At 56.4% G+C, this 14,037-nt stretch overlaps 1 protein-coding gene and 1 non-coding gene across 2 annotated transcripts in view; one reads left to right on the top strand and one right to left on the bottom strand.

Moving 5' to 3' along the window:
* Positions 1–14,037, top strand: part of KIFC3 (kinesin family member C3) — a 31,183-nt gene that overhangs the window by 6,637 nt on the left and 10,509 nt on the right. The window contains exons 3-7 of the mRNA XM_025044602.1: positions 76–214; positions 3,334–3,536; positions 12,896–12,961; positions 13,466–13,609; positions 13,714–13,953. Coding sequence (XP_024900370.1) covers positions 76–214; positions 3,334–3,536; positions 12,896–12,961; positions 13,466–13,609; positions 13,714–13,953 — 792 coding nt within the window. The remainder of the gene's footprint in view (positions 1–75; positions 215–3,333; positions 3,537–12,895; positions 12,962–13,465; positions 13,610–13,713; positions 13,954–14,037) is intronic.
* Positions 7,872–7,990, bottom strand: LOC112477364. The gene has a single exon (XR_003045437.1). It is a non-coding gene; the product is annotated as a 5S ribosomal RNA (ribosomal RNA).

Genomic DNA, 14,037 nt, shown 5'->3' with positions numbered 1-14,037 from the left:
CCACGGCCCTTGCCAGCTCCACGCCCTCTCCACTGCAGTCCCCTTCACGTGAGGATTCTGGTTGTGTCTTGGCAGCAGGCCCTGCGGGACAAGGGGTGCAAGAGCAAGAGTCAGGGGACGAAAGAAGAGACGCTCCTGAAGAGGCAGGCGCCGGCCCCCAGGCGGGACCGGGAGGCCCCGGAAGCTGGTGGCACCATGAATGTAGAGAAAACAGGTAAAGGAGGTCAGCCCATCGGCCTGCAATGGCCCTGGCTAAAGCTGGAGCCAGAGGGGAGGCTCTTGTGGTGTCTGAGCTGTCCCCACATACTGTCCTCCTCACTTGGAGGTGGCCCATGCAGACCTTGGTCACTGTGATGTGGAACTCAGACCCTAGCCCGTCCATCCCTCCTCCAGGGACTCCCTCCTCTCAGTGACCCTGGGGCCCCACTCAGTGATAAGAAGCTTTGGCTAGCGTGAGCTGGGGTTGAATTTCCCCGCTTTTTGTCTTTTCCCCAGCGCCTGTCAAAAGCAGGGCGAGTGAGGCGGCCTCAGAGACGCCACTGCCTGCGGAGAAGGGCCTGACCAGTTCCCCTTGTATCTGTGGGTCCACCCCACCTGGGGACCCAGGGACCCTGGGACAGGGCTTCACTCTGCTGCCTCAAGGCCAGGAAAGAGGAGCGGGTGGCTCTGCTCTTTTCTGGCAAGGTCGACCGGTTCTGGGAGATTCTACAGGCCCCCTTTCTGAGCTTCTCCAGCGAGAAGCCTGGGCCCCGTGATAATTGGGAAGGGTCATCCTCTATTTGCCGAAGAGGAAGGCTAACGGTGTCTGGAGAAGAAGGAGCTGGTCTTTCCCTTGTTTGCCCTCCCGTCGCCTGAGGTTGATTTGTGTGTCTGAACTTGCCGGGGAGGTAACCCAGTCCCTTCTCTAAGCTCCTGCCAGAGACGCGGTCGCCCACTCAGTTCAACCTCAGGTGTTGGGGTCAGGCTGAGATGTGGGCGGAGGGCCCTGGGGGAGGGGACATCGTTCAGCCAATCAGGCGGGCTCTCCTAATCTGCTGAGAGGAGAGGCCAGTTCCAGTCTAGAGTGAGGACCGGCTCTTGGAGGCGGGGCCCGGCCCAGGGCCAGGCCTCAGTCTCCCTGAGCCTGAGTGCCCGTCGGGGGCAGTGCCCAGGCTGGGTCTCTGAGTGTGCACTCCTTTGAAAACCTGCACTGACAACTGACCTGCTAAGAGGCGCGAAGCCTCCTCTGTGCCAGGGCCGTTGGGTCGCTCTTCCCTGAGGGTCCCTTTGTCCCTTTGGTCTCACCTCTCCCCTCCCTCCCACACCCTCCCCCGCTTAGCTTCTTCGAGGTCTTCCCTCCCCCAGCAAGCACTCTTCAGGCCCCCTTTCGGCTCCCCTGTCCCACAGGCACTGTGCTGAGGTCACAAGGAACCCCGCCAGGCATGGGCACTGAGGGAGGCTCAGAACCTGCTGGGATACGGGTGTGTTCTGGGTGGGAAGGGCTACTCTCCCACGTCCAGTTGGGTAACACTTACACCCGCTCATCTGCCATGGTGTCCAGGCTTCTGTCCCAAGGGTGCCTCTTTGGGCAAGGACTGTCGACCTCGTTTCACAAGGGAAGACCCTGAAGGGCCTCTCCCACGTGTCCCTTCAGGGGCAGAACCAGCTCTTGGGCCTGGAGCCCAGTATATTCCCTCCCACCCCACAGCAGTCTGCAAAGGGCTGAGGGCCACGCTGGTCACATGCTGCCATGGCAGCCCCGTGTGCAGGCCTGGAAGCATCCGTCTGACCTCACTCTCTCTAGAACAGAAAGCAGAAGCTTGGCCAACTGGTGTGACATGCATGCTGTGTCACATGCAGGCCACATGGCCAGGGCCACTAGCCAACCAGTGACTGTCTCTGTTCCATGTCTCTAGTGGGTCTTGCGTTGAAGCTGTCCCAAGGGGTGGGGAAGCAAGGAAAAGCCAGCCTGCGTGTGTTTTGCCTGCTCTCCTGAGGCTGGAATGAGGGGCTTCTCATCTTCTACCCCTCCCAGGGTCAGTGCTGAGACTTCCTGGTTCAGTCCAGCCGGAAGCAGCTCCTTCCACACTCCCCACTCCCGGCCAGTCCACAAGGCAAGCTGCACTGTGGCGTCTCCAGTCTCAGCAAGCACACTTGCTGCCTCCCCTGGGTCAGAGGTGCCAGCAGCGTGTGTGACTCCGGGGAGTCTGGGAGCCCCTCAGTCCCACCCGCACCGGGCTGCAGCTCCTGGCACCTGTTGCGAGGGAGCCCAGAAGTCCTGGTCCTCAGAGGAGGCTTGTGGCCAGCAGATGCTGCTCTTCCGGCTTCCCTCTTGGACACTGTTCCGCCTCTGGGGACTTTGGCCAGGGCCAGATTGGGTCGCCTGCGGGGAGAGGCGAATCCCCTGCCCTTTCACCCTCTCCTCTGCCGCCCTCCCTCCTCCCAAGCTCCTCGCCAGCTCCCCGCCTGCAGAAACCGTGGCCGTTCTCAGTGCCCTAGAAGCAAGCTTTGACACGCCTCCCAGGCCCCATTAGCAGGTCACAGGCCTTGATTCTGTGTCTTTATCCTTCCGTCCGTCTGTCTGTCTCTCTGCTGCTCCTGGTGGTAGGAGAGTGGAAGGTGGTGGCAGGAGGAGGACCCAGGCAGAGTCAGCCTGCCCCGATATCAAATGCTTCCTCCCACCTGTGTAGTCTCTAGGCTCAGTCCTGCTGCGTAGAGGTGTCTGCCTCAGAGCAGGCCTGTCTGTGTCCCTGTCCATGTGCTGTGTCTGTCTCCGTGTCCTGGTCTGTCTGTCCCCTGCTCATGCACACCCTCCCTTTGCTCCCTTTCCGTGTGCAGGTGACCACTGCCTGGGCAGGGGGCGGGCTAGACAATCCTCGCCTCTCTACTCTGGAGAGGGTTTGGGGTTTAAGGATATTAGGTACCCTCGAGAACAGTGTTTTCTGGGGAGGGAACCTTGACTCCTTGGCTGCTGCCAGAGGGCTTGTCTTTCTCAGCGGCGATGCCATGAAGGCCGACCATGGAGAGGCTATTGCCCACCAGACCCAGATCCCATGCTTCGAGGCGAGCATTCAGTGAAAGTTACTTTCCCAAGTCCTGCTCCAGGCAATTCCACTCCCCCAGACACTGCCCGCCGAAGTGGCTTCCTCTGAGGCAGGCCCTGGAGACCCCTGGCTCTTGCTGCTGCTGGTGCCACCAGCCCTCGCCCAGCTCCCCGTCCCCTCTGCTTGCATTCCCTCCCTGTCCTGTTGGGTAACACTCACCACATGGTCTGCCCTGCCGTGACAGGCCCCCTCTCCTGGGCCAGGGTGGGACCTCTGCTGCCCTGCTGATTGGCCGCTACTTTGCTCATAGGTGGGCGGCTCTTTGGCAGCGGGAGGTGCTCAGGCCTGCCGGGGCCGCCAGGTGCGGCCCCTGTGGTGCATAGGATGGTGGAGGCCATGTCCCAGCTACAGGAGGAGAGAGCCCGGCTGCAGGAGGAGCTGGTGGCCCTGCGGGAGAGGCTGGCCCTCCGCGACAGTGACCTGCCAGCCACATCCACCCAGCCGCAGAATCAGGTACCTGGGGAGGATGGGATGGGCAGAGACCACTGCCCACCATGGAGCAGGTCGGAGGACATCGCCCCGGTGTCCACCAGGCCAGTGGCATAATGGTCGCATGGAGTCTCCTCTCCTGGCTCGAGAATGCGTGAGGGCGAGGATCAGGGGCCCGGACCACCCATCCTGGTCATCCTTGTGCTCCGTCCCTCACTGTTACCAGAGGCCAGGACCTACCTCTCCAGAGTGACGGGCAGCACGTGTAGACGTAAATAGAGCAGGAAGGTACAGGGACACTTCCTGCCTTGAGTCCACCCCGTCTTCCAGGTGCCCTGGACTGGGCAGCCTGAGTAGACAAAAGCCATTGCAGAGGTCACCCCACGGAAAACCGGCAGGGAAGGAGAGGCTGGTGTGCGTGCATGTGAGAGGAGGGAGCTCCCAACCCTCTGGAGGCCGGGGAGAGCCGACGGTTATGCTGGGAGCATTGTTTCCTTCATTGGCCGGCCAAGAGGACAGTGGGGGACTCTCGGCCCCTGAGCTGCACTGCGCATGGGGCCGACCACCGGCCCCCCTCTGCGTGCCTGGCAGCTTCACTGCCTCTTCCTTCCCCAACGCCACGTGAGCCTCGAGGCCCCTCTCCTCGGGCTTAGCTCCCCACGCCCATTCCTGTTGTCATGTCTGTCTCTCGTGCCTGCGTCTGACCTTCCCCACTTCCCCAAGGTCCCCAACCCTGTCCGCCCCGTCATCCCCGCGTTGGGTCTGGTGCCCAAGCTTCGGGCTTGGTCCGTGGAAAGCCCCGCCTTCGGGGGGAGCGTGCTCTTGCTCTGCGATGAGCCAGCATGTGCCCTTCTCTTGAGTGACCTTCACTGAAAACTGCAACTGGTTCTCAGCAGATTATTTTTATGCACTTTTTAAGTGCAGCATTTTTTTTTCCAGCTTCCAAACATGTCCTCGTCTCAAGACCTATCTGTTCTGACCACTATCAGCTCCTTGCTGAATTGGTGGCCCCCGTTGGGGCATCCCTAGTGTCCCGTGTCTCCCTCTTTTGTGCTGACCCCCTTGTTTGCTGCCCTGGGCCGGTCTACCCCACTAAAGGGGACTCCTTAAGGCAGAGTGTGACAAGCAGCTTTGTATCACCATTGCCTCCTGCAGTGCCCACCTCAGATGTCTGCTGGGTGCCTGGTGTGTGTATGGGCGCTGAGCTGAGCTGGGACGCCCAGGGGGACAGGCACGCCCTGGCCTGTGGAGGCTGCAGTCTGGGGAGGGACAGGCACTGGTTACGTGCACCCATGTAAAGTGGAAGGAGTTTCACGGGCTCTGCAGGCGGGCACGCACAGGGCATGAGGCTTGGACCAGGAGCTTTGTCAGGGAGGTCGCGACCTGTTGCGGAGGTCGGGGCTGGCTTCCCCGAGAAAATGACACTGGAGCTGAAGTCCGGCACAAAGCAGAGGAAATGTGCTCTGAGCTGAGGGGACAGTCAGCGCAAAGGGACTGCGGCAGAAGCAGTGACATGAGTACATTTGGTGCCGGCTTCTAGGACCCCTCGGGGTTATCGGAATCCTCGGATGCTCCAGTCCCTCATGTAAAATGGTGCAGTATTTGCGTATAACCTACACGCTTCCTCCCATATACCTTTAAATCATCTCTAGGTTCGTTATAATACGTAATACAATGTAGATGCTGTGTAAATGATTATACTTTATTGTTTAGGGATCAACTTTCTGGAATATTTTTTCTTTTTCAAATATTTTCAGTCTGAGGATGTGGAACCCAAGGATTCTGGAGGAACCAAAGCCTCTGTGGCTGGGGCGTGGCACCAGGGGCCGCCCCACGGGCTGTGGGGCTGGTGCAGCGCCCACCCTGCAGGACGCTCGGCCGACCCGTCCCGGGCTCCTGGGCAGCTTTTCTTTCCCTGACCTTCCCCAGTTTAGAGAGTCCAGGCACTTCACTTTCCAAACAAATTGTTTCGTTTTTAAAGAGCTTTGCTGGGATATAATTCACTTACCATAAACTTCACCTCTTTAAGGTATACAATTTACTGTTCTTCAGTATATTAAGATGGAGACACAATCGCCATCATTATCTAATTTCAAAATACTTTCGTTGCCCTAAAAAGATCTATTAAGTCATTTCCCATTTCTCTCTCCCCCCAGCTCCTGGCAACGCTGATCTGCTTTCTGTTTTATGGATTTGCCTTTTTGGAACATTTCATATAAATGAAATCATCATAATATGTGGCGTTTTGTGATTTTCAGCAAGTTTTTAAAACATGTTCTTTTTCTTAATTAGCAAAATCTACTTACTTTTTTAGAGGGGAAGCTGAAGGCAGCCTTTTTGGTGCCTTTGAGCCACAGCTCGCAGACGTTCTCAGCCCTCACCCCCTACTCCCCACCACCCTCCTGATTTTCAGCAAGTTTTTAAAACATGTTCTTTTTCTTAATTAGCAAAATCTACTTACTTTTTTAGAGGGGAAGCTGAAGGCAGCCTTTTTGGTGCCTTTGAGCCACAGCTCGCAGACGTTCTCAGCCCTCACCCCCTCCTCCCCACCACCCTCCCCTCCCCCGCCCCTCTCACCGATTTGGAGAATTCAGAATGGTGCCTGGTCTTTGCTCACTTTGTTTTATGCTTGGACTTTCTGACTGCCAGCTCTTTTCTGAAAATTTCTCAGGGGACACATTTCCAGGTCTCCAAGCCACTCTCTGGAGGGTTTGACCCTGTGGCGCTGTGGCCAACCACGTGGGCCTAGAGCTGCCACCACCATCGTCATTACTGGCAAGAGTTTCGGATTTGAATCACGGGAGCAGGATGCTGGCCCTGGCTGTGCCGCTCTCCGAGGCCCAGGAAGTCACTTCCTCTCCGAGCCTTCATTTTCCAGTGTCTCAACTGGGGCCGATGAATCTTGCTTCGTGGTTATTGGGCAGACCAGTTGTGAGACCGGACAGAAAAATGGATGATACGCGGTAAAGTTCTGTGCCTTGGGAGGTGTCACTCCTGCGTGCTCTGGTGTCCTGTCAGCCTCACTGTGGTTTGGCACAGGTCGATCTTCCCGGTCTTCCGAACGTCGCCTCTCTGAAGAGAGCCCGCCGTGGGGTGCACTCTGCCTGGTTCTCATGGCCTTGTTCCCAGCCTTGTCCACACTCACCTCTGGACATGGCTGCTTCCCCACGTTGCTCTCCCTGAAAGGCAGCATGCCTTGTGGCTAAGAGCGAGGGCACTGTGCGGGTCATTCTGGGGGACCCGAGTCTCCACCTGGAGCAAGTTGCTTAATCTCGTGGAACCTCAGTTTTTCTTTCTGTAAGATGGGCATAATAATAGTACCACCTCAGAGGACTGGGGGATTCCAAGGATTGATTTTATGAAGACCCCCGTCGAACCTGGGCTTGCGAGGGCCGTGGGAGGCTTTCCAGGCCTCCCATTGACACGTGGCAGTTGGAGAAATTTGTATTAACTGGGAGCCCACCATGCTCCTTGCAGGCAGTCCTTGGGCTGGAGGTCCCCAGTCCTTGAGCACCCAGCTGACCCAGGCCACAGAGGCCATCGGTCTTGGTCCGGTGACCAAGGGAGGCTGCGGCTAATCCAGAGAACTCTCCCCAGTGTTGGCCACGGCAGCCCCAGGTTACGTCCCACTAGCCTTAAGCTCCCCTCTACTCTCGTAGGTGTCCCTGGAGTGATGGCCTCCCCGCTCCCAAGGCTCCTGCCCATGTCACACACGCCCCCAGTGCATCCCATCCCTTCCTGCCCCGGCATCTCAAGATAGAGCCTTAAACAGTTGTGTTCAGAGGCCACAGACTAGATCTTGCTGTCAAACGTGTTGTGTGTGTTTGGCGTTTTTTTCCTTAATCAGTTAACAAAATTGTGGTAGAAGGCACATGATATAAAATTTGCCATCTTAACCGTTTTTAAGTGTACAGATTGGTAGCTTTAGGTACATCCACACTATCTCTCTGAATTTAGCTGCTCTGAGAACTTCATTTAAGTGGAATCATACAAGATTTGTCTTTCAGTGACTGTTCTGTTTCACACAGCACAATGTCCTCCAGTTCATCCATGTGGTTGCAAATAGCAGAATTTTGTTTTTTTAAAGGTGGGATAATATTTCATTGTGTATGTCTACATAGCTATGTAGTTATACGCATGCACGCACGCGCGCGCACACACACACACACACCCACCCCATTTTGCTTATCCATTCATCCCTTGATGAACTCTTGGCATGTTCCGCGTTTAGCTGTTGTGAACATGGATGTGCACATATCTTTTTGAGATCCGCTTTCAGTGCTTTTGGATACATATCCAGAGGTGGAATTGCTGACGCATACAGTAGTTCTATTTTTATTTATTTATTTATTTTTTTAAGGCTTACAGTACCCGGTCTTCCTAGGTGGTCTCCCATCCAAGTACTAACCAGGCCCGACCCTGCTTAGCTTCTGAGGTCAGACGGGATCGGGCGTGTTCAGGGTGGCATGGCCATAGACATTCTATTTTTAGTTTTTTGAGGTATCTACCATATTCTTTTTCACAACAGCCGTACCATTTTATATGCCCACCAACAGTGTACAGGGGTTCCCAGTTTTTTCATATCCTCACCAAAACTTTTCTATTTTTTTAAAAAACGGTTTTATAATTGCCATCTTATGGTGTGAAGTGGTATCTCCTTGTGGTTTCGTAGCATTTCCCTAACGATTGGTGATGTAGAACATCTTTTCATGTGCTATTGGCCATGTGTATTATTTTCTTTGGAGAAATGTCTATTCAAGTCCTTTGCCCATTTCGAATCTGGTTTTTGTTGCTGCCGCTGTTGTAAGAATTCTTTATTTATTCTGAATATGAACCCCTAATCAGATATATGATTAGAATATAGTTTCTCCCATTCCATGAGTTGCCTTTTCACTCTCTTGATATTGTCTTTTGATGCACGAAAGGTTTTATTTTGATGAAGTCCCACTTATTTATTTTTTATTTTATTACCTGTGCTTTTGGTGTCATGGCCAAGAAATCCTTCAAAGTCCAATGTGTGAAGCTTTCCCCCTATGTTTTCTTCTAAGAGTTTTATAGTTTTAGCTTTATCTTTAGGTCTTCGATACACTTGGAATTAATTTTTGTGTATGGTGTTAGGTAAGGGTCCAACCTGATCTTTTGCGTGTGGACGTCCAGTTTTCCCAGCACTATTTATTGAAAAGACTGTCCTTTCCTCATTGAACGGCCTTTGCACCCTTGTCAGAAATCATTTGACCATATTTATGAGGGTTTATTTCTGGGGTCTCCATTCTGTTCTGTTGGTCTACATGTCCGTCTTTATGCCAACACCACATTATTTTGACTACTGTAGCTTTGTAATGAGTTTTGAAATCAGAAAGCATGAGACCTGCAGTTTTCCAAGGTCATGTTGTCTATTTGGGGTCCTTTGAGATTTCATATGAATTTTAGGATGGATTTTTCTATTTCTGCAAAAAACGTCAATGGGATTTTGATAGGGTTGCATTGACTCTGTAGATTGCTTTGGTCCTTCATGCAGTCACCAGGTTTTACATGTGTTTCCTGAGCACCTACTATGTGCCGGGCACTGGGAACACAGTGCCTAACACAAAAGACAAATATCCCTGCCTTCATAGGCTTGCACTCTCGTTACAGAACCGGTATGTGCTAGGCCCTATTATTTACATCTATTATCTCATTTAATCTCAATTCACAAGACACCCTTGATGAGGCAGCATCATTATACAGATGAAGAAACCGAGGGGCATGGCGAAGTCGAGACTCGTCCAAGGTTATCTGGCAGATAGGATGATGTCTGTATTGGAACCTGGGCAGTTTGGCCTGAGAATCCATGTTCTCAACTGCCCCTCAGTGGCAGAAGGACTCAAACGTGAAAACTTGGCAGTGGAGGCAAGGTGGGGCGGATGGGGCCAGACAGGCTCGGTCAGTAGTCACGTGGGCAGGAGTCGGGTCTCCTGGGAGAGGGAGTGTGTTGAGGACAGGGTGGGGTGCTCCCCGGAGTTGTCCCTCTGGCCTCTGGGGCCCAGTGGATCCCAGGCCCCCTCGTCTTCCCCGCTTAGCAGCACCTTGCCTTGCTGCGGGGAGAGGCCTCCTTCCCTCGGGAGACAGCTGCCCAGGGTGGCGCAGGCATGGTGGGAGGTGATCAGCAGGTTGTCTGCGTTGATAGGAGCAGACAGCTGAGAAAGCGCAGTCCTGTGCAGGGCGACCCCACCCTCCGTGGAGCTGCTTCTGCCAAGGGATGTAAATGTGGGTTGTGTCAGGTCAGCAGGCAGGCCCGGCTCCCTGCTCCTCCCTTCCCACCAGGCCCGTGATTCAGTTTCCCTGGGCCTGGGGAGAGGTATTGCCCAAGCCCAGGCTGGTCCTTTCCTCAGCCCTGGGGTTGACACTGTGCCGTCCCCAGGGAAGCTCAGCAGTCTGTCAGGAAACTGCTTTCTCCTGTAGCTCTTTGCCCCCGGAGTGTGCTCACTACCCCTTTGCTGGTGCTTCAGGTGTTTATTGAGTATCTGCTGTGTGCTGGTCACCTGCTGGGGCGGGAGCTCGTGATGAGTGATGGAGAAGGTCCTGCCCCTCTGTGCACACAGGTGCAGGCGCCACTGCTGACTCAGAGCTGGGGCGGGTGCTGAGGGCCTGCCTGCGGGGGCACCCTCCCACGAAAGGCCCCCTCTCTGCTGTGGCTCAGCCACAGCTCCTCACTCTGTCCTCACTGCCCCGAGCCCGTCTGCCGTCTGTGCTTCTCCGGGCACCTCTGTCTTTCTTTCTCATTGTTTCCCTGACTCTGAGGGACTCCTGGCACCCTCCCCACCCCAGGCCCTCCCCAAGCAGACCCCTTCGGGGGGAGGGCAAGAGCCTCCCACTCCAGGTTCTTATTTCCCAGCCGCAGGTGGAGCTGGCCTGCTAGGCACAGTCACCGCACACTGCGGAGTGGTTTGTGGCTGACCGGCCACCCCGCGGTGTTGGACTTCATCTCCCTGCGGCCCTAGACAAGCCAGGAGATGACTGAGTGTCTGACCTCCCTGACAGAAGGGGTCTTTTACAGCCCCTCCATCGACTCCCCCCCCACTCACAGCCTCCTCCCCCTTTTGCAGCCACCTCCTTGGGGCGCCCCTCAGAGTTCCAGACAGGGACCAGGAGCACCTGGGGTTCCGATTGTGATGCAAGAAGGAAACAGGAGCCTGGGATACAGGCAGGTGGCAGGTGGGCGTCCCGACCCCTGAGTAAACACTGGGAAACCCCACTTTCACTGCATCGGGGTGCCAGCCAGACAGCGGCGTTGGAGACAAGCGAGGTCAGAGCGCAGCCAGCCCCGCGCCGAGGCTGCGGCCTGACTGGGGTGCCGGTTCAGCGCGAGTGGGCCATCCCGGGGTGATAGCTGAGGCAGGGGAGTGGGGCGGGGGGACCTCACCCTTTCAAAAGGAGGTAGACCCACCTGTTTCCAGGTAGGGGGAATATGAGAGGAGTTCATACTCTTTGAGACTTAAAATTACTGAAAAGCTTAAAAAAATCATCAAATATAATTCTACAGCCCAAAGACCTACCTTTTTTGTGTTGCACACACAGTTTTGTTTATGGGTTTTTCTTCGACTCTGTGTTGAGCCTTACCCCATGTCATTTAAAACTCCTGGTAAACATAACTAATGACTACACAACTAGACTTACACATAGGCACCTGGCCATTCCCCTGAGGGTGTCTGGGCGACTTCCCGCTTCCTGTCTAAGGAATGGGACACGGCCTTGAGCAAACCGTCCTCGCTCCCCACTGGGGCCGAAGGAACCTCGCACCTCTCACACCAGGCCCTTAACGGGACGGAGTGCTGGGGTGTGCAGAGAAGTGGCACAAGCTTTGTCACCCTGCTTGGTCTGTGGCTCAGCACATTGCTAAGAGGGAACGTGCTGGTGGAGGAGGTGACAGAGGTGACCTTCCCAGGCCCAGCCCTTAGGTCAGCTGCTTGGCCACCAGGAGACCTTGGGCAGGCAGGTTGGGCCTCCCAGCTCCTCCCTGGGTCTGGTGTCTTGGAAACCCCGTCCCCAACCATGAGCGAGCGGTGCTGGTGTCACTGGCCTTTGCCTCAGAGGTGGGCGGAGCCCATGGCCCACTTCCGCCCCCAACCCACTCAGAGAGGCAGAGGCCCGACTCGCGATTCAGCCGCCTTCTCCAGCCCTGGGAGACAGTGAGTTCCAGTTTGGCTGCCCACAGACTGTTGATGGCATCTCAGCCATTGGAGTGGGGAGATTTTACACACACACACACACACACACACACACACACACACACACGCCCCAGAAATCCAATGTCTGGTCTCTCTTAAAAGGTTGGCAGCTTGGCATCACTGGGCCTGTGTGCCCCCTGGCCGTAGTCCGCAGGGAGTGTGCAGTGGCTGGCTCCTTCAGGTGGATATTGGGTGTCTGGTCCTGCACTATCCCTCTCCCGCCTTACCCCGCTGGCCCCTGCAGGCAGTGGACTTTGTCACCTGTTGTTTAGTAATAAGAACCCAACGCTTCATAGCCCGCCGTTCAGCCCCACCTCCTAAGCCTCCACCGAGTGAGCCTGGCTGTCACTGTCCTTTTCCAAGGAGCTGGGTGGGTGGTCATCACAGAATGCTCTGCAGGAAAACCCCAGACGCGCTCTGATGAGTGCTGGCGTCAGAGTCTTTGTATTTGGGGTTATTTCCCGAGGAGAAGTTCCTGAGGCAGAACCAGGGTCTGTGGCCTGCAGGGAGGATGGCCACTTGAAGGGACAGCTCTAGGGAAGGGCTGCTGTTCCGGAGTCGGCTGTCTCAGGGCTGGTTTCCCCACCCCGGGCTCCAGGTCACCCCTGCCTCCTGATGGGGCGCACACCCCCTTCCCTTGTGAACAGCCTCACCTGCCTCTTGCAAGGCAGACTGGGAGCTGGGGAGGATGCCGGTTGCAGATGTGCCCTGGTCACTGGCGGACCTGTATCCACAGGCAGACTTACCAGGAACCACTCCAAACAGAAAATTCTGGGGGCTGGGCAAGGACAGATCCAGGTTTTATAATGCCTGGAGTTTATACAATTTGGGGGCCCTTTTAAGAAAAGGATATGAAATTACAAATATAAAAGTAGGTACGGGCATCCTGAGGGTCACCCCCTGAGGTTCCCTGGCGTGGGCCCAGAATGGCACAGTGGTCCCCTCTGCTGCACCTGCCCTGCAGACTTTGCTGAGAGCCCAAGTTGGCTGGGTCCTGTGGTGGGAGAGGGTGCTGCAGGCTGTCAAGACCAGGCCAGGTGTCTCTCACCTGGAGTCCCAGGTGTGGCCTGAGGCTTGAACACAGGGAGGGCTGGGCTGTGGGGCCAGGCGAGAGGCCTGGGTGGGGGCCAGAGGTGAGGAACAAGGCTCACCGTGACCTTGGCTTTGTGCTGGCAGGTGGAAAACCTGAAGGAGAAACTCATTGGCCAGGCCCAGGAAGTGAGCCGCCTCCGATCAGAGCTGGTGAGGCCAACAACGCATCCTACCTGGGGCGGAGGGCGGCCGATGGCCCGTGCAGATGAGGGGTGTGACCCTGTCTAGCCCAAGCCGGGGCTGCATCCTGTCTAGAAATGTCCCCCAAATACTTACCACCAGCCCCTAGGCCCTCAGGGGACGGAGGTGAATTCTTCTTTGCTGACATAAAACAGGAGTGTGAACTCTATGTATAAATGTGACTTTTCTTGTTACTTTCACACTCAGGAAAATAGAATGAAGCGGCGGCGGGTGGGGGGGGGGCGTTGCTGCAGGGAGCAGTTCTGGCCTCACTGCCCTTCTCGCTCTTTCTCTCCTATCTGCGTCTGTATTTCTCTCTCGAGCCCCTTCCCCCTTCTCTTCCTCACTCGCCTTTCCTGTTCTTTTCTCCTGTCTTCCTCTCGGCCTTGCCCCCTCTCCCCTGCCGGTGCGCTCTGCCCCACCCCGCTCCTCATCCGCCCTCGCCACATGCCCCGCTTGGCTCTGGCTCTGCAGGGAGGCACCGACTTGGAGAAGCACCGGGACCTGCTGATGGTGGAGAATGAGCAACTGAGGCAGGAGATGCGGCGCTGTGAGGCGGAGCTGCAGGAGCTGCGGGCGAAGCCGGCGGCCACCTGCTCGGGCTGTGAGCACAGCCAGGTGGGCGCGGGTCCCAGGGGCTCCATTCCTCACAGCCCCCCTCGCCTGCTCGTCTGTCCACCCGTCCGCTTCACGCGTGTCCCGGCCTCGTCTCCTGTTCGCAGGAGAGTGCCCAGCTCCGCGACAGGCTGTCGCAGCTCCAGCTGGAGGTGGCAGAGAACAAAGGCCTGCTGTCCGAGCTGAACCTGGAGGTGCAGCAGAAGACCGACCGGCTGGCTGAGGTGGAGCTGCGGCTCAAGGACTGCCTGGCCGAGAAGGCGCAGGAGGAGGAGCGGCTGAGCCGGCGCCTGCGGGACAGCCACGAGACCATCGCCAGCCTGCGGGCCCAGGCGCCGCCCGTCAAGGTGAGCATCGGGGCCAGCGGCCTTGTGCAGTCCCTGTGCAGGCTGGGACTGGGCCTCAGCACTCGGCCCCTGGCCTGGGGGCGG

This window comes from Pteropus alecto, unplaced genomic scaffold (genome assembly GCF_000325575.1).
Source record: "Pteropus alecto unplaced genomic scaffold, ASM32557v1 scaffold123, whole genome shotgun sequence".
NCBI classification, from domain to species: Eukaryota; Metazoa; Chordata; class Mammalia; order Chiroptera; family Pteropodidae; genus Pteropus; species Pteropus alecto.
The sequence above is the reverse complement of the archived record's forward strand: the minus strand, read 5'-3'. Positions and strand labels throughout refer to the sequence as shown.